The following is a 24,953-nucleotide window of genomic DNA, read 5'->3' on the forward strand; positions in this document are numbered from 1 at the left end:
GGGACCTGCGTGGTTGCGGGAGGAGGGAGAGAGCCTTCGATTTCCCCGCTATCGTCCTCCCTAGCCAGGGTGCCTGCTCACCTAGTCTGTGCAAGCCGGGTTCTCCTCCACCCTCCAGCAAATCATTTCACCTTTCAGAGTCTCAATTTCTCCATCTGTAAGATGGGACTAACATGAATCACCTTACAGTGAGTAGTCTTGGAAGGATGAAGGAGCCTGAAGTAGGTGTTCAGAGGCTTTTAGCTGAATTTGAATTGCCAAGGACAGGAGGACTTGCTGTCCACCCCGCCTCGACGTTTCTTAGCAGAGAAATAGTCTCCTCCCCTTTGATTTCCCAGAAGGGGAAAAATAAGTCTGTAATTGCCAAAAGGTGGTAAAACCCTCTTCACGTGTACTGTAAAGCCACCTACTAAAAGTGGTAGCAACTAACATTAATATGCTTATTTAGGGGCAGTGTTTTTATGGTAAAGCCCTCAAGTTAAAGTAACAAGTAACTTTACCTTGTTTTCAGGTTTCATCTAATTTCCATTTCCAATCACTTATAAGCAAGTTCATGTGAATGTATTATATCCCGTTTATCAGATAAGAAAACAGATACTGATGATAGGTCACTCGTTTGTTAGTAATGAAGCTAACTCCTGAAACTTCAGGCTTCACCTTTACTTTCTATTCCTCTGACTTACCTGGTGAGCCACAAGTCACTGTGATCGTTAAAATAAAAAAAAATTTTTTTAAATCTAGATGGCACACATACAAAAAAAAAAAAAAAAAAACCAATACAAAAAAAACCCCAAAAACCTATCGGACTGACGTCTTCAGTTAGCATCCCAGGGAAACAGAAAATGGGGAGTGCTCAACCAACTTTCAGCACCACGGACAGCACCAAGGAACCGGCGTCTTTAGCCCTGAAAATTGCTCATTTACCACAAAAGCATTTCGCTTCACAGTTTTCAAACTCTATTCTACACTCATGGTTTCATTTTATTTTCCCTGCAGCCCTTCAAGGTATACATCGTTGGCCCCATGATATGTGAAGACACCAAGCTTTGGGTAGGTTCACAAGACACAAGCCGTAGCAGGAACGTGGCTGTGATCTAAAAAGCACTCCCACCCCCCGGGGGGAGGGGGCAGGGCGAGCGTGGATGACAGCAGGATCAGGGCATGAGTGAGGAGGCCATAGCAGGTGAGAGGTAATGATGGCTGAACCATTGGAATGGAGACTAGGGGCCAGATTTGATAACTATTTAAGGGTAAAGTCAACAGGTCTTGGTCATGTGGTGAATGCGAGTGTGAGAGGATTCTACTGCCTCTCTGAGGGCTTACCTTGGGGAGCCAAATGGATGGAGAATCTGATGAACTCTGGGGAAAGAAGGGACTTGTGAAACAGCTACACTGAGACGTCTGAGTCCAAAACTGAGCTCTGAAGTAGCCAAGGCTGGAGACAGGGCAGGGAGCTGGTGACGGAAGTCATGAGAGGTGTGTTGGGACACGAGGGGAGAGTATAGACCAAATAGGGTGAGACAAGGTACCCTAGGCCCACCCTGAGGAACACCAATATTAAAGGGAAAGGAGGCTGCAAAGAATGAGAGAGTAGTATGAGAAAACCCAGAAGAAACCCAGGAGAGTGTGATGTCTCAGAAGCCAAGGGGAGAGAACATTCTAGAAGGAGGTCAGGGTCAACTGCATCAGGAAGACAAGATACAGCCTGAGAGATATCCTCTGGACTTGAAAAAAAGACAATGGAAATTTGATGAAAGCACAGTCAGTGGAGTGGTGGGGGTGGAAGCCAGACTGGGGAGGTGGGGCAGGAACTGATGAATTAATGGAACCAAGGAAGTGGAGAGGACAAGTAGATGACTCTCTAAAGTTTGGGTTTAGAGCAAGAAAGGAGATTTGATAGTCTCTCCAGGGCATTGGAGGTATTTAAGTCCTGATTGGAGTGGGGCAGTAAAGAGGGAAAGGGAGATGCCAAGAAAGGAGATCATAATGGCTGAGTCCAGATGCTCAGTGTGGAAGGATAGGATGGGATCCAGCACCCTGGGGCAGCTCACAGAACCTGAAATGAAGCTTGAGGAAATGTGGTTTATTTGGGAAGTGCAGGGACACCAGCAGGCAAGTGGGAAGGTGACCCAGGCAGAGAAGGCATCCAATGAGAGGTGGTTATCAAGTCAGCTACCATGGTGAGTGATTGATAATCCTGCAGGAAGTCTTGAGAAATGGGGTAAATGCACATCTAGAATTCCCCTGGTCATGAGCAAGGGAGCTTGTGTATTTATATCCCAGTATCTGGCAGACCTTGGGGAAGAGCCAGCCCATGGGCTGTGTGTTAATTCCCAGGCACTTCTAACCCACAGTGCAGGTAGACAAAGTGGTTTACACAGCCTGATACAGTTCTTTGACAAAGATGCAGAAAAACATCTACTTCTGCTTTGTTGATTATTCTGAAGCCTTTGACTGTGTGGATCACAATAAACTGTGGAAAATTCTTAAAGAGATGGGAATACCAGGCCACCTTACCTGCCTCCTGAGAAACCTGTATGCAGGTCAAGAAGCAAATGTTAGAACCAGACATGGAACAATGGACTGGTTCCAAATTGGGAAAGGAGTACATCAAGGCTGTATATTGTCACCCTGCTTATTTAACTTATATGAGGAGTACATCACGTGAATGGCTGGGCTGGATGAATCACTGGAATCAAGAGTGCTGGGAGAAATATCAATAATCTCAGATACCATTCTAATGGCAGAAAGTGAAAAGGAACTAAAGAGCCTCTTGAGGAGGGTGAAAGAGGAGAGTGGAAAGCTGGTTTAAAACTCAACATTCAAAAAACTACGATCATGGTATCTGGTCCCATCACTTCATGGCAAATAGATGGGGAAACAATGGAAACAGTGGCAGATTTTATTTTTTGGGGTTCCAAAATCACTGCAGAAATTGACTGCAGCCACAAAATTAAAACAAGATTGCTTCTTGGAAGGAAAACTATGACAAACCTAGATAGTGTATTAAAAAAACAGAGACATAACTTTGCTGACAAAGGTCCATATAGTCAAAGCTATGATTTTTCCAGTAGTTATGTATGGATGTGACAGTTGGACCATAAAGAAGGCTGAGTGCCAAAGAACTGATGCTTTTGAATTGTGGTGCTGGGGAAGACTCTTGAGAGTCCCTTGGACTGCAAGGAGATCAAACCAGTCAATCCTAAAGGAAATCAACCCTGAATATTCATTGGAAGGACTGATGCAGAAGCTGAAGCTACAATACTTTGGCCACCTGATGCAAAGAACCAACTCACTGGAAAAGATTCTGATGCTGGGAAAGCATCAGAAGGCAAAAGAAGGGGGCAGCAGAGGATGAGATGGTTAGATAGCATCAGCAATTCAGTGCACATGAATTTGAGCAAACTCTGGGAGATAGTGAGGGTCAGGGAAGCCTAGCAAGCTGGAGTCCATGGGGTTGCAAAGAGTCAGACACAATTTAGTGACTGAACAATAACCTGGCTGTTATAGTCTGCCTGGTGGGCACAGAGATAGTAAAATCACCAGAGGAGATGTGGACAGAGCTCCAGCCATGTCTGCTACATGGGCACAGTCTGGGCCTCTTTCCATCTGTGCCCTTTTCCACTCTCCAACAACTCTTGTTCCATGAGGACTTGTTGATAAACACATGTTTAAAAATGAAAATTTCCAGACAACAGAACAAAACACTTGCCAAAGTAGAGTGGAAGATCAAGAAGGACATGGATGTAAGCAGTGTAGATTTGGATCCCGACTTTGCCAGTTACTAGTGTGTGTGGCCTTGACTGAGATCTCTCTAGGCCTCAGCTTCATCATTTGTAATTCTTACTTCTCAGAGCTCTGAGGAGGATGAAGGGAGGAAAAAGTCCTCAAGCACCAAGCATAGTGTAACACTCCTGGTGGGTGCCAGGGTATGGCAAGCTCAGAACTCTGTACCCTTATCTGACCACAGCACCTCTGTTTTCCTTGGGGATCCACCTCCTCACTCCAGTATATGTGGTGGAGTGGGATGGGCCCCACTGCCATCTTTAGGGGTGGGCAGTGACCCTGTCCTGGTCAATCAGTGTGTGGTGATTAGTTTCATGGCTGGAGGCAGAGCACAGGATCATAGCCAGGGCAACCAGTCTCCCACTTCCCTGGAGCTTTAGGGGTTGCTAAATTGATGGTGTGTCTGCCTGGAGTTACTGAGGGTCATCTTTGTCCCCACGTGGAGAGTCTGCCTGGGCCGGGATTGTGGCTTGTCTTGGGGTTCAGGTTCATCCTGTGAGAACCAACATGGTCACCCACACCCAAGTGAGTGTGTGTGTATGTGAATCTTGGGTTGGTCTGCCTCTGGGAAGCCACACACACTCGTGCACACCAGAAGATAAACAAGTGCCTGCAGTTCTTTGGCTGGCGCCCAGGCCGGGGGTGGAATAAACAATCCCAGTGACTTTCTGAAAAGCAAGCGTGTGTGGCAACAGGCGCCATGGAGACAAGCAGACTGTACCACAGCACGGGCAGCAGCCACCCCCCTGATACCACTCCTGTGCACACATACACACGCACATACACAAGCACTTCTCATGTTCAGATCATATTTGTATCCACTCCATCACACACAGTCCTGCTTCCACACCCAGGCACACCACCCTTGGGATCTGCCCCCATTTCAGTTTTGCTAGAGGCTAAAGGCTTTTGAGAAGGTCTGAGATTTCTAATATAATAGCATCCATGGTTCCTCACCCCTTTCTGGACACTGGTCCTGATGTAGGCCAAATTTTAGCAAATCATAGCCTCTAGGGAAGTGTGTGTGTGGTGGGGGTTGCTGGGGGAGATGGAAACAGAGAGAAAGATGGAAGAGGAGAGAGGTGGGGGAGGGGGACAGGATCACACGGCAGGCAATACTATATAAACCCAACTTCCTAGAAAGTTCTTCTCTTTGCTTCAAAGATGCACACTCAACAGACATGCACCTGCTCCTTCAAGAAACACTCGCCTAGCCACCCTCTTCTAGGCATGTATGCACACGACACTGGGTACAAACATTCACATATGTATCGGTCCTCATACATGCAGGGGGTTAACCCAGAATCCTACAGGTGATGATGGCGGTGGTGTACAATTTACTGACTGCCTAAGTGTTTTACAGTCATCATCTCATTACATTTAAGCCTTAAGAAAAGCCACCTGAGATTGATATTATTGCTATTCCCATCTCATAGCTGAGGGTACAGAAGTTCAGAGAGGTTAGGTAACTTGCCAGGGTCACAAAGTTAGAAAGTGACAAAGTCAGGAGAAGAATCCTGCCCACACTATGAGACTTTCTTCATTTAGTCAGATAGACATGCAACACGCATGTGTGCACAGGTGTGTGTGTGTGTATGCGCGCACACACACACATACATACGCAAACCCTGCCTCCTTAGTTAGTGCAGGGAACTGATGCCCATGAGGTCATCTTCCTCTTCCTCTCTCTGACCTCCTCATGGGCATCACTCCCAGCCCCTCACAGCACTGCCCTGCTTTTTAGGAGCGCCCCTGGCTCAGACACCTATGAGCACAGCTTGCTGCCCACAAAGGTCCCCTCCCCCCAGCAGCTGTAGGCCCCGGCCCAGCTGGGGGCGGCCCTGGGATTTGGCTGGGTGACTCAGGCTGAATCATGGCCCAGCTGCTCCTTGGCAGCCCTCTCCCCTACTCTGCCCAGAGAGCCTATTTTGAAGGCAGAGATGGGCCTTGGGTGGAGGGCAGGAAGCATGGGCACTTGAGAAGGAGGAATCAGGCACAAGAAGGCCTCTGTGCCCACTTCTACTCCTCAGTGGTCTGCAGGCACAAAGGCAGCCCCTGCCCATGCCCCTCGTTCTCCCAGAAAGAGAACCCTTTTGCCTGGACATGAGCATGTGTCTCCCTCTCTGATTCCAGGACCCACGTTGGCGCCCTTGTCCCACTTTTTGGTTTTCATAACAACGATAACTATATTTACTATTCTAATGGATTACTCACATGTTACAGTATTCCACAGTTTTCAAAGCACTTTCTCATCAGTATTGCATTTAATTCTCTTATTAGTTCTAGAGTGGACTAATAGCATCCTTAGGAGTGGAAATTAGTATCCTTAGGTTTGAGCTTATGTGAACTGTTTAAGGTCACACAGTGGGTAAAGTGACAGAGCCAGGAACCAAATTTTAGGCTTCTTGGTCCAACCTGTGAAAGGTAAGCATTAAGGCTGGAGTTGAGCTGCAGTTGGGCGTGGGGGGGGGGCGTGGCATGAGTATATGGGGCATGGCAGGGCCATGGTGGGGCCATGGCTGGGGCATCAAAAGTAGCACAGGGGCGTGGCAAGATAGGGGGTATGCGGAATGTATGGAGGAGGCATGCCTGGTGGCTTGGTGTGTGAGGATCATGACAAAATTATTCTCTTCACCCTTCTGCAATTAATAGATTATGGAATCATTTATGCTTTAAAATCTTCTTTTCCATGTTTCAGGCCAATATCCTAAGCTTAACAGGTCCATCACCAACTCAATGGACACGAGTTTGAGCAAACTCTGGAAGATAGTGAAGGACAGGGAAGCCTGGCATGGTGTAGTTCATGGGGTCGCAAACAGTCAGACACGACTGAGCAACTGAACAATGACAAGCGCAGACCATAGAATTTCTACTGAGAAGACTTGACCTATAGGACCTTTGTTTTCCAAAGCCTTAGTTTGCTCATCTGAAATGATGGGTCCGGGCCTCCGGTGTGGTAGGGTGTTGAGAGGCATGCATGCAGTCGTGTGCATCATGCCCTTTAGAAGCCATGAAGGACTTCACAAAGGCTGATGTTTTTCACATTTTGTTTTATCTTTTTAAAAACGTCTGTGGGTGCTGGGCAGAGGGGTGGGTGGGCTTCTGGGAACCTGTGTGTGGTGCTGAGAGGGGGAGTGGGTGACAGCTTTTCCTTCCCCCAGCTTGGTCTCAGCCTGGCCTTCCCCCACCCTCAGCCCAGAGCCGGTTTCTAGGCAACAGGATGGATGCAGGGATGGTTCGGAGGGGAGAGAGCTATAAATAGGGAAGGGAGAAAACAAAAATAAAGTTCCAGAGAAAGCAGTGGAGCTGTATTACTAGAGGTGGGGGCGGGGAGATGGGGAGGGAAATGGGTGAAGGGTGGGGCACAGGGAAACAGCAGCTGTCCCTTCATCAGAGGAGCCGGTAGTCTCAGGTTAGCCAGCTGGCAGTGGTCCGCAGAGTGCTCACACAGGTGAGGAGGGGGTTTTCGTGTGCATAGCTGAGCCAGATGGGGGTGAAAAGGAGAAGTCTATTATGGCTGGAGAAATAGGGGAAGCTCAGAGGCAGGGATTTCAACAGGCAGAGTGACAGGCAGATGTCCAGGTGAAGGAAAGAAGCCGGCAAAGGACTGGAAGGTGTGGATCAGCCAGGCTGGGGCCGGACTCCCAGATCTCGAAGGCCTGGCTGAGCTCAGTCTCGCCGACCTCACACCCCATGTCCATGCAAATACGGGTGGGTTCTTCCTGTGCTGCAATGCTCGCCCTCCCCAGATTTTCCAGGCCCCTCCTTTTCATTCAGGTTTCAGCCTCTCAGACACCTGAGCTGATCCACCCAGTTGAACGTTGGTCACTACCCTTGCTGTGTCACATTCTATTACATGGCTTTATTTTATGTTCTTCATAAAACCCCAAATTGTCTCAATCTGTGTGTTCACTGATCCATGGACATGAGTTCTTCTGGGGCAATGACCCCAGGGCTGTTCCCTGTAGCCCCTTACTTCTAGGACCAGAGTAGGTGAGCATCACACACTGTTGAATGACTAAAGGCACCCAACACGTAGACAACCTCCTTTTTCATGTGTGAACAGAAATATACCTGCATCTATATGTAAGTGTGATACACGGCTCAACCCCACCACACACACACTCACTTGCAGCCTCCCTGAAACTGCATGAGATCTGTTATCTCCAGTCTGCTGCTTCACATTTTCCTGTTGTTGATGGGTTTTGTTTGTCTCCCCTCAGAGCAAGTCCCTTTTGGAAAATTCCAAAGAAAGAGGGCTTCGGAGTCAGGCTTGGGGCTGAATGTGGCCTTTGCCACTTCCCAGCGATGTGACCTAGGGCGGGAAACTTTGCCTCTCTGGCCTCCATTTTCTCAACTGTAAATTAGGGCAAATAACAAGGAATCTTTGAGGATGGTTTCAAGTGAAATGAATGGAGGCAAGTGCTGGATGCCTGGGAAATGCTGGGCACTGGGGAAATGGCTCTGTCCCTGTCATGAAGGAGGCACCCAGGAGCTAGCTGTGTGTTCCCACAGAAGCACTCACAGTCAGGACTTGGGTCTGACACAGGGCTGGCATCTTCTGCTGACGCTTCTGGGCTTGTGCCTGGAATGCATTTAAAGTGACCCCTGCAGATGAGAACATTGGTCTCTGAGCAGAAAATCGAGCTCAGGAAACCAGGTGCGTGGCTTGGCACCCAGGAAGGAGGAATAAAGCTCTTCACAAGCAGATGGTGAACCTGGTTTTGGCATCTAAAAATGGGGATCAGGTGCTGGTAGCTGGCAAGGAGGTGACAAACTCAAATTCCTCAGAGACGAAGCAGTTCATGAAAATGAGTGAAGTGGATGGAAGGAACACAACAGGGAGGGAAAGGGACTGTCGCCAACTGGAATCAAATGAGAAATATTTAAACCTTGTGCTAGCAAATTAAACATCTCTACAGGCCAAATTCAACCTAAGGACCACGAGTCTGCAGTCCTTGCGGACTGTGGGTTGCAAATAATGTCTTAATTCAGAGAAAGATGATCTGGACATCCTAGTACTCGCACGTTGAGTCAGAGAATTAGAGACCCCCCACGGCCCCACCCCCCACCCCCGTTTGTTCTCCCTACACACACGTCTGCCAGCAGCTTCGTACTTCCGGAAGTAAAGGCTCCTTCACTGCAGGCCAAAGTGACTCAAGTGACCCTGGTGTCCCCCAGCGTTCAAGGCCTTCTGCACCCTACCGCCCCCAACAACTCAGGGAAGGAGGGGACGCTAAACACTTGGGGGTTGAATAAATAGAGCAAGCTTCTTCTGGCCCTTAGGTTTCCAAGGGCGAAGAAAGGTTTGAGTCGGAAGGGAGGTCGGACTTGGCAGAGAAAGGATGGCGTCTTGATCAGGCGAGGTTTAGGGGCTATCGTGACAAGAAGGTGCTGGGCTTCCGCATGTGCAAGGGTGGTGGCCTGGGTCTGAGCCAGGTTAAGCTACTGCTGCGGCGAAAGAGAGCAAGAGCGCCGCAACGGCGGGGGCGGGGCCTACCCCTGGCTGGGGCGGGGCCTTGACGCGGGCGCGGTGTGTTCTATGCCAATCAGAGCAGTGCTTTCGCCCTGATGGGGGCGGGGCCTCTGTGCAGCACCGCGGCTTCTCCGCCCCTACTCCCCAGTGCTGAGGCGGTGTTGGGGGCCCTCTAGTGCAGTACCTGGAGAAGGAAATGGCAACCCACTCCAGTATTCTTGCCTGGAGAATCCCAGGGACAGAGGAGCCTGGTGGGCAGCCGTCTATGGGGTCGCACAGAGTCGGACACGACTGAAGCGACTTAGCAGTAGCAGCAGCAGCAATGCAGATACCGATCTGCGCAAGGTTCCGGGCCGGCTTCCCAGATTTCTGCAGACCCTAGCTCACCTCAGCCGAGGTCGCAAACTTTCCGAGGCTTTTCTGGGAAGGGTGGAGCACTGGTTGCCCGAACTCTGCCTTTTTTGGGGGGACAACTGTCCATTTCCTCTCCTCCGGGATGAGTTTTTCTGCAGCGGGCCGGTGTGCGCAGGGGTATGTGCATGTCAGTGTTCTTGGGGTGTGTGGGGGCGGGGAGTTTAGGGTCAGCAGCTTCTTCCAGTGATCACGCTGCTGTTTTCCCAGAGCTTCGCGGTGCGCGTGCAACTCTGAGTGCGCGCCCGGTTCTGCACTTGTCGGCCAGCGTGCTGCGCGCGTGAGTGCAGGTGCGCGCCTGTCCGGTGGGTACACTCGAGTTGGCGCCCAAGGACCAGCATAAGTGCACACAAGTCCGCGGCGCGTAGCCATCGATGCTCCTGCGCTGCCTGTGCCTTGAGGTGTGAGCCTGTGGGCCCTGCGCCTCGGCTGTACTGGGCTTCCTTCCGCCCAGCACCCCCAGTAGGTGCTTTATGGTCCAGTAGGTGGCGCCCGAGGCCGCCTCCCTGCCAGCAGCATGTCCCAGCCTGGGAGCCAGGCGTGGGGGGTGCCGCGTCCATCCAGGTCGTCCATGCGGGAGGGTAGGAGCTGAGGCCCGAGGTGGTCAGTCTTACACGTGGTCTGGGTGTGCCGGGCCCCAAAGAGTGGAGTGAGGCAGGCTGTAACCTGGAAGTCTGTCGGCCCCCATCCAGCGCCCAGCCCAGCCCTGCCCTGCCCTGCCCGTGCGGCGCCTGCTACAGACAGATTGGCTTTATTCATGGACACGCAAAGAGGGGGGCGGCCGGACCCGCCCTCCCGGAACACGCTCACACGAGGGTGGGGGACTCTCCATGCTACAATCACGATACACGACGCCCGCGCTCGGACCGGGTCGGCTAGGGGAGGGGTCATGGCACAGCCTGGCTCCTGGTTTTGGTTTAAAAGAAAAAAAAGGTTCTTGGGGTCGATGTGGGAGTGCGCTGGAGGGCTTTGGCAGGGGTGCCCGGAGGCCCTTCAGAGAGCCTCTATCGGGGGGTGGAGGGGAGCCGTCGCTTTCCTGTTCGTTTAAAAACACATAGAACATGCTACAACCGCGCAGATACCAGACCGGATGGGGCGCGGAAGGGGCAACATACGTGCTGCGAGGTTCCCAGCCTTGGCCGCAGCCCCAGCCCTGTCCACGCCCCAGGGTTGGACGCGGGCGGGAAGGACAGACAGAGAGACTCAAACACGGGCTCCCAGGGGGCACCTCGGAGCGAAGGAAGATCTCGTGTTTTGAGGGGAAGGGGTAGAAGGACAGCCCTGGCTCTGGGGGGCGGGGCAGGGGACCGGGAAGGGATTGTGCTGCTGGTGGGGGGCCGTCCTGGGCCCTTACGCCTCTGGCTCATACTCCTGATACTCCTCCTGCATCAGAGGGATGGGGGTAGAGTGGAGAAGAGCAAAAGAGGAAGGGGTTGGAGACCAAGTGGCCAGGCCGTGCCCCGAGACCCTTCGCCCACCAGGAGGAATAGTGAACGCCCCTCCCCCTGGGCAGGGGAGAGACCTAGAATTTGGGGACGGCTGGGATGTTCCTGGGCAGGGGTGCCTGAGACCCAGCGACAGGCTCCATCTGCCCTCCCTCCCTGCTGCATCTCTGGGGTCTGGGGTCTGGGAGCTTGAAAACTCACTGTCCCAAACTTATCCTCCCAGGAACCTCCCACCCCAGCCGGGGACGCCCAAAGCCCCACCCCTCACCTGGGGCTGTTCCTCATAACTCTCTCCTTCAGGCTCCATCAGGGGCTCGATCAGCGGCTCCTCGGCAGCTTCCTGGGCCACTTCCTCTGGCTGCAGGAAGAAAAGAGACAGGGCTTTTGAGGCCAGCTGCGCATGCCCCCCAGATTCCTACCCTGGGAAGTTTTTGGCTGATCTGGGGAAGGCTGGGCTTTGTTGGCAGTGCAACCAGAATTTTTAATTGTTTATTTGGAGTGCCTTGGAAATGGGATGGAGCAGTGAAATCCCTCCAATCATGGCTTGAAGCTGGGGATGTCCAGGGGTTGCAGGTACCCATACCCCTCTCCCAGCAGCTGACAGCCTCCTGTGCTTCCCTTGATGGGACTGGATGGGATGGGGAGATAGCACACATAATCATCCATTTGTCCCTCTTTGTGTCAGCTCTGTAGGTGGGGGGTGCTTAGGAGGACCCCAAGATAACCCTGGAGGCTCCTCTGGGCTGGAGGAAGATGGAGGCTCAGGGACAGAGCTGAGCAGGGGCTCTGAGCCATTCCCCTGCCACTTTCCACCCATCCCTCCCCCAGGGCCCTGTGTGGCCTGGTTTCTTCAGCTGTTGCTATTTTAAGATAAGCTGGAAGCAACAGCTCATGGTGTTGCTTGGATGTGTGAGCTAAGACTCTCCCCTCCCCATAGCATCTGCTGCCCAGACCTGTGCAGGCCAGCATATATGCAAATAGGGGGCTGCCAGACATATGGCCAGTCCCCTGTGAGCGAGCACATATATGTGCACAAACACGAGACTGAGCTGATTGCACACGTGGGCACACACAGTAACCTGAGGTTCATGCTCTGTAGGCAAGGGGCCCCACCACGTCCCCCAGTTGCACATGTAACCACAGTCCCTCCCTACTGGGCAGAGGTAAGAATCTTGGGACCCATAAGGGCTGGCACCTTGGCCTAGTTGCTCCAGCTCCGTCCAGGCAGCTTCAGCTCCTTCACATTACCTGTCTAGGTGGGCCCTGTGACCACATGAGTTTACACTCCTGGCTTAGCTCACTTCCCCTAGTTACAGGGAGTCCACCACAGCCCAGGAGGTGGGGAAATGTTAGCTTGCCCAAAGTCACCCGGCTATGACCAGAACCCAGGAAAGAAACAGAATGTGAAGAATCCCAGCTCTGTACATTGTTTGGAAACAAATGTCCAACAGCAGGAGAATAATGTGTGCACTGTGGTCCTGTCACACAGAGGGTACCGCACGTCTACGATGGGAAAACCCAGTGCACACCAAGGCATGCTTGACTCCCCTTCTGAGTGATGAGTGAAAGAACCCGGGTACAAAAGAACATGTGCTTTAGGATAACGTTTACATAAAGCTGAAAGACACCCAGATAATCTGTGGTGATAGAAGCAATTAACTGTGGAGGGGGACAGGATAAAGGTGAGGAGAGTCAGGTGCCGGGGATAAACGAGACCCTGGAATAAGTGCCCCCTTAAATTTTGTGCCCCAGGCACTCCACTTCCCTCACCCTAGTCTTAGCCCTGGGAGTAGGGTGGGAGGGAGGGTAAGGGGGGCTTCTAACGAGCTATGTCTTCTGTTTTATGTCTTGATCTGGGTGCTTGATTACCTGGGGAGAGTTGAGTTTGTGAAAATTCCATGGATCTGTGTGTTTTCTGCATGAATGTTTTCTGCATAATATACTTCAGTAAGAAGTTCACTTAAAAACCACCCCAGCCTTGCTATTCACACCTCTTTGGCATCAGGTCAGTTGCTTCACCTCTGATCTCAGCTGCCTTGGATGGGAAGCGGGATGGTGTCTTTGCTTTGTATGCGTGTGGGGAGGCTTCCACGATACTGTATGTGGGCAGATTGAGAGGTAGAGACAGAAACTCACACTCTTAGCTTGCATGACTTCTCCATGGGGCCAGTGGCCCCAAACACCTGGCTTTAGATTGTAAGTCTATGATCTTGAGTTCTCTTGAGAAAGGAGGTTTGAAATGTCAACAAGTGCTGGTAAGAGGAAGGCAGCCTGAGAAAAATGATTGTGTGCAAAAGCCCCCTCACCAAGCCTCAAGCTGACAGCTCTGCTTTCTCTGCGCCCTAGCTCTCAGTACTGGGCTTCGTCCCATGTTGGCATCAAGGGACTACAGTGACATGAACCTGAGCTTAGCACCTCCCAACTACCTTCTTGGGGGCAGGCAGGATTTGGGATCTTGAGTAGGTCACTTCACCTCTCTGAGCCTCAGTTCTTTTACCTATAAGATGTGCTAATTGTGATACCTTTTTTTACAGGGACATTGTGAAGATTCATTGAGTGACTCCATGTACAATATTTAGAACAGCACCTGCCCACACAAGAGATCAATGAATGGGAGTGATCACTGGAAACAAGGATAAGAAATGGGAAGTCACACAGCTGGTAAAATGCAGAGACAGGACTTGAACCAGAACTTCTGAGCAGAGGGAAGGAACCAACTGAGCAGAATGTCTAGAGTGGAGGGTGCTGTGTGGTCTCCTCCCCCAGCCCAGTGGATGGATCCGCTCACGCCGAGATCACACGGAAGGAAGCCCCACCCCCATGGAGGCAGATTCAGCATTTGTACGTGGAAAACATGGAGCACCGCACAGGAGGCAACTGTGCAGATGGTGTATAGATCCACAGAGTTCAACGTCCTAGCACACCTGTGACACAAGCCCCTGGGGGCACACACAGGCTGATCCTGTGATCGTGGGCCATCATCTCTTACTGAGCATTCACTGTATGTCATCCAGGCTCTTTACGTCAGTGGTTCTCAAGATGTGATCCCTGGACCTGCAGCATCAACATCACCCAGATACCTTTTAGAAATGTACATTCTAGCCCTACCTCAGACCGATCTGATGCACACTTACGTTTTTAAACACCTCTAAGCTACATTATCTCTAATCTACACAAAAGTCCTCTTGTATTCATCTCCTGTCTTAGAGGCAAAGAATCAGGCTCAGAGACGTGACAGGACCTGCCCAGGGCCAGACAGTCAAGAAGTAATGGAGCTGAGATTCAGATCCAGCTCTGTGGGGCTCCAGAGCTCACAGCCCTTACCCTGCAGCATGTCCTAAGGAAGGTATCTGACTTTGTGCACACATGGGTTGCTGCCACCACTTGCCTGGGGTAACATGTCTGCACAAATGTGTGAGACACAGTTCATCCCTCCCCATGGCCCACTTCTGCTCACGCCTGCCTCAGGGCCTTTGCACGTGCTGTTCCTCCTGCCTGAAATAGACTTCCCACACGGTGTGCCTCATCACTTGGGTGTCAGCTCTAATGTCACCTTCTCAGAGAAGCCCTCCCAACTAAAGTAGCCCCCTCACCCCTTGACTCTCTATCCCATCGCTCTTGTTTTCTTCATAGCACATATCCCTATCTGAAATCATCTTGTGCACTGGTTAGCTGTTTACTGTATCTTCTCCCACTACAGAGTCAGCTCCGTGAATGTAGGAACCTATTTGCTGTGGTAACCCCTAGAACGATCCCTCCCTGGCGTGAATACTTGTTGACTGAAAAGACGTGAGGGAACAATCAGTGACATATGCAGATGAGGCCAAAAGCAGGCCAGATCACACTCACGAGCAGGATACATGTACCCAATCCAGATTTGGGTCACAGTCACGGGGAGTGCCATGCCCGCACAAAGCCACATGCAGACTCATGCCGAGCTGTGTCTATCTGGGCCGTGCAGAATGTTAGGCGAGGTGGCTTGTGCCCCAGGCTGGCTGGGGGAGCAGGGAGCCTGGCGGCAGATTTATGGGTGTAGCTGGTATGTGTGTGTGTGTGTGTGTGTTGGAAGGATAGCTCACCTTCAGATCAGTGGGGAACTCCTCCTTCTTCACCAGACCTGTGGCTGCTGCAATGTTCCCAGCCCCAGAGAACACGGCTCCTCCCAGGTGTGATGCCTGCTCCTTGGTTTTCTCAGCCACTGTGTCAGGGAGAGGGTTGGGGGCAAAGGTCAAGCAGACATAGATGCCCTCCTCCTCCATAGTGTCCCAGGGCCTGACTTCCCACAGAGCACTACACCCCGCAGAAAGCTCTGGGGGTGCCCTCTCCCGCCGCCCTCTGCCCTCACTCTCTGGATGTCTGCAGACCCTAGGCCAAGGTAAGGGAACAAGTGGGCAGGGCTGGGCTAGTACCTGAGGCCACTCCTTGCACCACCCCTTCTCGGGTTTTGCTTCCTGTGGGGACAAAACGGAGCACACTTAAGGGCCGAGGGAACAGAAACCAGCAAGCACAGTGGTTACAGAGTGGGCAGAGGGGCCCAGGCAGCATGGGCATCCTGGTCCCTCCCTGCCTTCTTGGGGCCCCAAATCCCACAAGTGCCCCCTTCCATGCCTGCATCATCTGGACGTCCAGTTCTCCCCACTGTCTGTCCCGGTCCCATGCCCTGACCCACCCACCCTCCCTTGGATGTTGCCGACGATCCAGCACTGGGAAAGCACTCTGCCTGCCAGTTCATTTAATCCTCTGCCCTGGATGGGAGCAGGTGGGGGTGGGGGTGGACCTTGGGGTGGGGCGAAAAGATTCTGTCTTTGGAAAGGTGCCCTTGGTGCACAACTGCCCACATCCTGCCCCAGTACACTCACATCCCCACACCACCTGCTCCATTTCTTAAGACTCTTTTAAATAGGGTGCAAATCTCTCCTTTTGGCCAAAGTAGCGAGTGTCTTAGATGCAGGATGGGTCTAAGGGTGACGTGAAGATGGTGACTGACAGCTAAGGCATTGGCTGGGTCTTCCCAGGAGGGTAGTAACTGGGAAAGGCAAGAGAGCCTGTCCTGAGGTGGGGGTGGAAACCTTCGGGAGAGAGGGATGTCTCCAATCCTGAGGATCTGGCAACCCAGACAGCAGCAGATAGAGCCATAAACGGGAGTGTGGGCCAGCTGAGGCTGGCGAGAGGAGGGTGCAGGCAGACGGGCTTCTCAGGGCTAAGGCCAGCCACATCCAGACACCTGTGGCTGGGGACTGGGGATGGAGGGTTGTGCAAGCACTTCCATTTATTCCTCGCATAAACACTTGTTGGCACCTTCTCTGATTCAAGTCCTAGGCTGATGGCTCACTGTCAGATGAGGGACAGAGAAGAAGAAAGTTGGTGCCTTGGGCCTCAAAGTAGTGGGGAGAGGAAGTCTGGGCCTCCGGGGGGTTGCAGGATTGGGGGGGCGTTGTTTCCCAGGTCTTGACAAATGGGGAGCAGTGGATACACAGAAAGGGGACTGAGGAGGGTGTTTTAGGGACATGAAGCATGTAGGCGAGGCCTAGAGAGGTGTGATTTCAGGGTCTGCATGGGGCACGTTGATACGGTCTGTGTGCTCAGAGTGATGGAGACTGAGATGGAACCATGAGGCAGGTTGAATGCTAGGCTACAGGGAGCTGAGTCTTTGATGAATAGGAGCTGGGGACCATCAGGAGTTCCTGCTCAGGGAGAGGAGCAGGAGGTGCCAACCTGGGGGAAAAGGAGGTGGTTGTTGAGTCTGTTAGCAGGGAGACAGCATCAGGGATGTCAGGGGTCCACAGGAGTGAAAGGGCTGAGGGAAGAGGGAGGCCAGAGCTAGGGTCCAGAAGGTGTGAGCTCAAGCCTTCTCCCAGTCTCCATCACCTCTGCCCTAGCTCTAACCACCCTCATCTCGTGGCTATGTTACCTCCCAGCGGGCCTCCCTGTAATTTGTTCTGTCCCCAGAGTCCTAAGGGACTTCTCTATACTGAAGCCAGATCATGTCGGTCCCTGGCTCACAGTCTGCCATGGCAGTCAGTCTAATGCTTTGCCTGCAAGGGCCCCTCATGAACTGGCTATTTCTGATCTCATTTCTTATCCTTGCTTTCTGCCCTCTGCTCTCAAACCCAGTATCTTTCGCCCCATCCCAGGGCCCTTGGCACCTGCCTTTTCTGCACCTCCCTCCCCAACGCTCCTTATTCTCTGGGCTCAGCTCAAATGCTACCCTCTTTGATTACCAAAGTGGCTCCCCACCCCAGCCACTGGATGTCAAAGCCCGAGACTGGAATACTTGACCTCACCATCAGCAGAGCCGGCACCTACCAGCACAGAGTAGGTGATCAAAAAGTATTTTTCAAATTACCACCATTCCAAATCTGCCACAGCCCTGGGCAGGTTAACCAATCCTCTGCAGCCTGAACAGAAGATAATTCTATCACACAAAAGTAAGCCCTGAATCAGCAGACTGAATGCAGAGTTTCCTGCCTCCCTTTATGCAAATGACCCTGAAGCATCGCTCTTCCCCCCCCCCCCCCCCCCACTTAGAGTGAGATATTTTAACCACTTGGCCTTTCTCCTGATGACAGCTGTTAGTTGCAAGGATGGTGGACCCCTAGGAGAGATGCCAATGGTGGAACCACTGAGAGGAGAGCTTTCAGAGGTGGAGAGCAGGGCTGGGAGGGAGCCCCAACAATACAAGAAGGAGAGTGGTAAGGGGAGGGGGGCACTTTGGAATCCATAAAGCTTGGCTAAAACTTCAGCTTTAGGTCTTATCAGCTGTGACCTTGAGCAACATAATCAAAGCGCTGGGAAGCCGGGGTTTCCCTGGTCGGTGGATGGGCAGGGAGCATTAAGTGAAGTAATAGATGTTGCAGATGTATTTCACACTGTACTTGGCAGACAGTAAGGGTTCAACACCAGATAACTATTAATAATGGGAAGAAGAAGCAGAAGAAGGCTATCTTCTTTGATCCCTGCCTTGCTTCTCTGGACTTTCAGCTGAACTCCACGCTCATCAACCCTTCCTCCATTCCCCCCTACCGTCCGTGTCATCACTGACCCAGGCTGGCTATGTCCTCAGTGACCCTGCTAACCCGGCCCCATCTGCTGACTCATATTCTCCGGCCCAGACCCCCCACTTCCTCCCTCTGAGGACCTCGGCTCTGTCCTCTCGGAAGACACCCAAACCTCGCAGCCCCGGAAGCCCCGCCCCTCGCCCACCGACGTAGAGGACACCCTCCTTGGTCTTCTCCGCGGCCTCGGTGACCCCCTGCTTGGTTTTCTCCGCGGCGGCCACGACGCCCTCCTTGGCCATGGACAGGCCCTTCATGAACACTTCCATCCTGGCGGCCTGGGGAGGACGAACACACGGGCACCGGTGCGCTCGCCCACATCCTCACCCCAGCCCTTGTGAAGAGACCGCAGGTGTCCCATTCCCTCCCCCTGAGACCGAAGGCGCCCTTCTGGCCCGGAACCTCCTCCCACCTTACTCCCTTCCCCAGCGCCAGGCCACAGGGCCGCGGCGAGTCCTAGCGTCCTTGAAGCCCGTGAACGCAGGAGGGGCCCCCCGCCTCGGTTATCCGGGGCCCTGCAACCTGCAGCCCCGCGGAATCGGAGTGCTGGGCATGGCGCGAAGCCCGGGGGCCTGCCTGTACACACGCGACAGACACACGGCCACGCAAACAAACATACTCCTTGGACACGCTCACGTGCACACACAGGACCCTCAGACATTCGAACGCGCACAGACACGCGGACACACCACGGGGCATACGGGCGCGGGCGCACGGCCACACGGCCATCCAGGCAGCTGCAGACACGAAGCAAGAGAGACACATACCCCGGGTCGCACACGGACACGCACCCCGCGGCGTTCTGTTTACGTTCTCGGGCCCCTTCCCCATCCCATCCCGTCCCTCCTCCACTCCATTGCCAGACCTTTCCCCTTCGGCTAAGCCCGGGGCGCCAGGAGCGCGGCCGCCTCACCTAGATGCGGGGCCCGGGTTGGGGATGGAGTGGCGGCTGCGGCAGAGGCTGCGGCAGGTGGACGCACAGGCTCGGCTGGGCTGGGCCTGGGTGGGCTCGGGCCGATGAGGGATCGGGCCGTGTCCAGGCGTTCAGGCTGGTTTGCAGCAGACGAGGCACGAGCCCTGAGCCTAGGTGCAGTAGTGTCCGGGCCTGGAGTGCTTCGCCAGCCGCCGCTCGCTTCTAGCGCCCTGCTGTCTCGCGCGCTCCTGCTCCGGCTGGGGCGCTGCGGCAGCTCTGAGCTCAGCGCCACCCCCTGGCGGCCGCGCCACCCCCTCGGCCTGACTGACAGGAGGCGGGGAGGGTGACATCTCCGCGGAGCCAGCTAGCCTCACGGGGCGGGCCCGGGACACGCCGCTGGGGACCCCGGAGCGTCATCGGACTCAAGTCCTGTGCCCCAGGAACCTAGTCTGGTGGGAGACACAATGCGGCGTGCTTAGAGTACGGGAGAAATACTGCAGTTGGTTTTAGTGTTCAGATGGGTTTGGAGGTCTTTATTAACTGTGGGACCTTGGGCTACTCAGCTCTCCTTTCTGAATGTCAATTTCCTCTTCTGTAAAATATGGATGGTTCATTCAGCGAACGTTTACTGAGCTCTTAGGTACCAGGCAGATTTGAGGCTGGAGACAGCACCAAAGGAAAACTAGACCCCTCCTTTTTGGGGAGTTTGCAGTGGTGAATTTGTGTGTGTGCAGAGATGGGACACAGGACAGAAAATAAACATCAATGCTTAAGCCAAAGGTTATTTCAGCTTGTGATTAGAGTCATGGAGATGATAAAATGGAGATGGACAAGAGTTACTAGAGTAGGGGTGCTTGAGATCTGGTGGTCAGGGAAGGCCTCTATGAGGAGGTGAATGGAAGCAGAGATCCCAGAGAAGCACCAAGATCAGGATGCTTGAGGGCAAGATCCATAGAGAGGGAACTGTATGTGCAAAGGCCCTGAGGCAGGACTGTGCTTGGGAACAGATAAAACACAACGTAGCGGAAGAAGCAACAGGGAAGGAGAAGGAGGTGGACATGATCCTTTTTTCTGTGGTTATGGTCTGGATTGTCAAAATGACCCTAGAGTGCCAGTCACACATAGGTCCTTAGTTGGTATAATTATGCCCAGGAAGCTGTGGGATACCAGAGGAAGGGGTCTCTGACAGCTCAACAGAGTCAGGTAAAGCTGTACAGAGGAGGTGACATCTGAGCTGGGCCTTGTGGAATTTCATCTAGCAAACAAAGGAGGAAGGACATTTTGGGTTGTGGACATAGCATCCGCAAAGGCACCATGGTTGGAAATGTAGGGTGTAAGTGTCAGATGATGAGGTGAGAGGGCAGCCAGGAGCCAGACTATGCAGGGCCTGGAAAAAATTGTTCACAGATTGCTGATAGAGCTGCAAACTGGCACATGCTTTTTGGAAGACAATTTGGCAATGTTTACCAAAGACATAAATGCATGCTCCTTTAGAGCCAACAGTTAGTTCCCCTTCCAGGAATTCATCCTTTGGATCTCTACTCTCACAAGCACACAAAGACATGTGTGCAAGGCTCTTCGCTGCAGCATAGTTTATTGTAGCACAAAACTGAAAATAATCTAAATGTCTATCTGTAGAGGACTGGCTAGTTAATTATGGTTCATCCACTCAGTGCAATGCTGTCATTAGAAAGGATGGGTTAGACCCATGTGCATTGATATAGGAGTATAAGACATGGTGTGAGGTGAGAGAAGCCAAAGTACTAAACTGTAATGTGTGCAGCTAACTGATTTTTTAAGAATTATTTTGTTGAAATATGGTTGATTTACAATGTGTTAACTTCTACTGTAGAGCAAAGTGATCAGTTATACATATATATATATATATTCTTTTTTCATATTCTTTTCCACTATGGTTTAATCACAAGATATTGAATATAGTTCCCTGTTCTATACAGTAGGACATTATTGTTTATCCATTATATATATGTAATAGTTTGCATCTGCTAATCCCAAACTCCCAATCCATCCCCCCCCCCTCACTCCCTGCCCCCTTGGAAACCACAAGTCTGTTCTCTATGACTGTGACTTTATTTATTGGCTTCTCTAATACCTCAGTTGGTAAAGAATCCACCTGCAATGCAGGAGACCCTGGTTCGATTCCTGGGTCAGGAAGATACACTAGAGAAGGGATAGGCTACCCACTCCAGTATTCTTGGGCTTCCTGTGTGGCTCAGCTGGTAAAGAATCTGCCTGCCAATGCAGGAGATGTAAGAGACATGGGTTTGATCCCTGGGTTGGGAAGATCCTTGGAAAAGGGAAAGGCTACCCACTCCAGTATTCTGGCCTGGAGAATTCCATGGACTGTAAAGTCCATGGGGTCACAAAGAGTCAGACATAACTGAGTGACTTTCACTTTCATAGATAAGTTCATTTGTGTTATATTTTAAGTGATATCATATAGTATTTGTCTTTCTCTTTTTGACTTACTTCACTTAGTATGGTTAATAAGCCAAGAAGTGATGTTTGTGACTCTTGACTAAGATTCCCTGAATGTCAGATGAGGAAGGACCAAGCAGTAGGAAGGAGAGAGGAAGAAGAGACAAAGAAGACCATATGAAGGGTGTCATCTTCCTATTGTAGGAATTGGTACGTCACTGAAGGATTTTAAGCCCTAGAGAAACTAAATGAGATCTGCATTTTATGGGGTCCAGATGGAGGTGGGTTGGAGGGGGACATTGCTAGATGCAGCAAGAGCAATGAGGGACCTGAGGCAGAATCCACAGGAAGAATGATAAAGCCTGGACCAGGAAAGCCTCAGTGAGTCTGGAACAGGACTGGAGGGGAGACCTGAGCATCATTTCAGATGTAACTTATTGGATGTTGGGGAAAAGAAAGTGGAATGAATCCAGGAAGATCCCCAGGTTTCTGGCTTGGACAATGGGGTGAGTGATGCTGCTGCAAAAAACGGAAATAGGCATTGAGGGGTTGGGGCAGCCTTGGAGGGTGAGCTTGTTTAGGGCACACTGAATGTGCTGTGCCTGATAGACTAGCTGGACAAGGTGTGCAGCCAAGAGTTATCTGAGCCTGGAACTCAGGAAGCTACTCCATGCTGACTTCAGGTATTTATTTGGGCCACGGTATACTGGGAAGTCTTTAATACATGGCTTTCCAAGCAGAGAAGCACCTTATAGAGTTTGCCCATACCCGTGGTGTAAATTCTACCCCTCTGGTTTGTTTCAAGCTGTCACTGTGATGTCTCTGAGCAGAGAGTTGGGAAGAGACATGTGGAAGCACTCCCTTATACAGCATTTCCACCATTCAGGTAAAATAGATATAAAATAATCTGAAAAGCATAGATAATAGTAAAATAATTAGGAAGTTATGTTTTAAGTGCTTATTATCTTTGTTTTTAACATTTATATAACCATAAGTTTATTTAATTTTTAATAATGGCTTTAATGTCTGTCTCACAAAATTCCTAAAACTTTGTTCTCACAAGCTGATCCAAGCCAGCCCAGGACACTGTTGGATTTGGAGTTATTTGCATGGAGGTGGTGGCTGGAGTCATGGGGAAGATGCAGCTGCCCAGAGGAACAGGGAGAGTGAAAAGAATGGAGGGTCGGAGCAGAATGCTGAGTCACTGCAAACTTCCTGAGTGGCCAGGGGCAGAGGAGCCCAGGGAAAGGCTGAGAAGAAGCAGCACAGAGAGGAGGAGAAGCTGGAGAGTGCGGTGGCAGGGAAACCAAGGGGATTAGAGGACAAGTGGACGAATGTTAAAGAGAAGCCAAAACAACAAGTAATAAAGAATCCTCAGATAGGCAGCAAGTGGGCTGTGGAGGAGTTTAACAGGAGCATCAGGAAAAGACTCATTGGAAAAGACCCTGATGCTGGGAAAGACTGAAGGCAGGAGAAGGGAATGACTGAGGATGAGATGGTTGGATGGTATCACCGACTCAGTGGACATGTGTTTGAGCAAACTCCAGGAGATAGTGAAGGACAGGGAAGCCTGGCGTGCTGCAGTCCATGAGGTCACAAAGAGTCAGACACGACTAAGTGACTGAACAACAGCAGGAGGCATCGTGAGTCCAGGAGAGAGGAAGCATCCAGGGAAAACCTCCAGGAGAAAGTGACATTAAAGCTGGGTTTTGAAAAATGAGAAGGACCTTACAATGTAATGGTGAACTTTCCCAGCAGGGGATCCAGCAGGTGGAAAAATCTAGGGTGTAGAGGGAATAGAAAATGGATTAAATTCTGAATCAGGTAGGAAGTTCATTTGGCTGCTCATCAGAAGCTTAGCAAAGCAGGTATTTATTCTTTCACTTAAAGAGGTCATGCAGTAGGCAGTCCATAGTTGGTGTGATGACTTCATAATCATCAGAGACCCAGAATCCTATCTTCCTATTCAATTATTCTTAGTACCTGGATTCCGCTTTCAAGGCTACTTCATGGCCTAAGATGGCTGCTGCAGCTCCATCCATCATGTCCATGCAGAAAGCAGGAGAAAGGGAAGTAGGGTAAAAAGAACACCTGCCAGTTTTCTTTTTCTTAAGGAATTTTCCTGGAAGTCAACAATTCCTGCCTACTTGTCATTGGCTACACCTAACTGCAGGGACGTTAGAAAAGTTTGGCGATCTCTCTGGGCTTATGACTTCCTTGAATCAAAGTATGAAAAGGGAAGAATAGTTATTGAGTGAGCCACTAGGCCCTCTGCCCTGCAAAAGGTTTTTGCCTCCAATTTTTTTTATTTTTAAAAACCTCAAGCCTAGAAAAAAGTTCCAAACATAATGTGAAGTTGCTCAGTCATGTCCAACTCTTTGTGACCCCATGGACTGTAGCCTGTCAGGCTCCTCTGTCCATGGGGTTTCCTAGGCAAGAACACTGGAGTGGGTTGCCATTTCCTTCACAGGGGGATCTTCCCGAACCAGGGATCGAACCCAGGTCTCCTGCACTGCAGGCAGACGCTTTACTGTCTGAGCCACCAGGGAACCCAAACATAATACAATGAACAAAACCTTTAGAAAAGTCATAATATTAGCACAATGAATACCCAGATATCCTCACCTAGGTTCGCCAGTTAACATTTGCTACATCTTTCCTTCTCTATCTGCATATGGGCTGTCTCCAGAAGAAGGTGGCATGGTTACTGGGTCACCACTTCCCAGCACGCTGGACTCTTTACCCCATGTCACATGGCTGGCCTTCCTTTAGGGCATAGGATGGCAGAGTCCAGACCCCTGGGTTTCTTTCTGGCCAGACCCTAAACCTGAGAGTTCTCAGGGCCCTCTCTTTGTTTCTGTTCTCTTTCTCACCTGGAAAATAGGCTCCGCTATTCCTCTTTTCTCTCCCCTTCTTAAGAATGTACTAAGAAGCTTCTGGAGAGGGAAGCCTGGGAGAGTGTGGGTAAGGGGATGGGAGAAAAATCCCAACTGGAGCAGCAGGGGTTCTCGTAAGAGAGTCCCAGGATCCTAGTTTCCGTTTGGGTTTCTATAAAAATCCAGATGTGCTTTTATAACTCTGCATGTGGGGCCTAACTATGTGACTGGACATTTAGCAACATTCCTGCTGTCCAGGCCTCAGGATGGGGAGGAAGGCAGGCAGGCAGGATGGGGGGCCTAAGATCAGGCGGGGGAGGTGGGTAATACTGATTGAACACCTGTGTGCCAGGCACTATATCTGTTATATCACTAAGTCCTGAGGTCAATCCTTTAAAGCAGGCATTTACATTCCCACTTTACAGATGAAAGACCCAATACCCAGAGAGGGAAAGTAACTGGTTCTTGGCATCTAGTCTTTTCAGCCGGTCTTTCCTGAGTGTCTACTGTGTGTGAGGTACTGTTCTAGGTACTGGAGACTCAGCAGAAAAC

At 51.4% G+C, this 24,953-nt stretch overlaps 1 protein-coding gene across 1 annotated transcript; it reads right to left on the reverse strand.

Moving 5' to 3' along the window:
* Positions 1–10,408: 10,408 nt before the first annotated feature.
* On the reverse strand, positions 10,409–19,326 carry SNCB (synuclein beta). The gene is given in 6 exon segments (NM_001075360.1): positions 10,409–11,056; positions 11,387–11,476; positions 15,198–15,316; positions 15,528–15,569; positions 18,322–18,451; positions 19,087–19,326. Coding segments are annotated over 5 exon segments (405 nt in total). The 5' UTR covers positions 18,443–18,451; positions 19,087–19,326; the 3' UTR covers positions 10,409–11,023.
* Between the last annotated feature and the right edge of the window lie 5,627 nt (positions 19,327–24,953).

Source organism: Bos taurus, chromosome 7, assembly GCF_002263795.3.
Source record: "Bos taurus isolate L1 Dominette 01449 registration number 42190680 breed Hereford chromosome 7, ARS-UCD2.0, whole genome shotgun sequence".
Classification (NCBI taxonomy): domain Eukaryota; kingdom Metazoa; phylum Chordata; class Mammalia; order Artiodactyla; family Bovidae; genus Bos; species Bos taurus.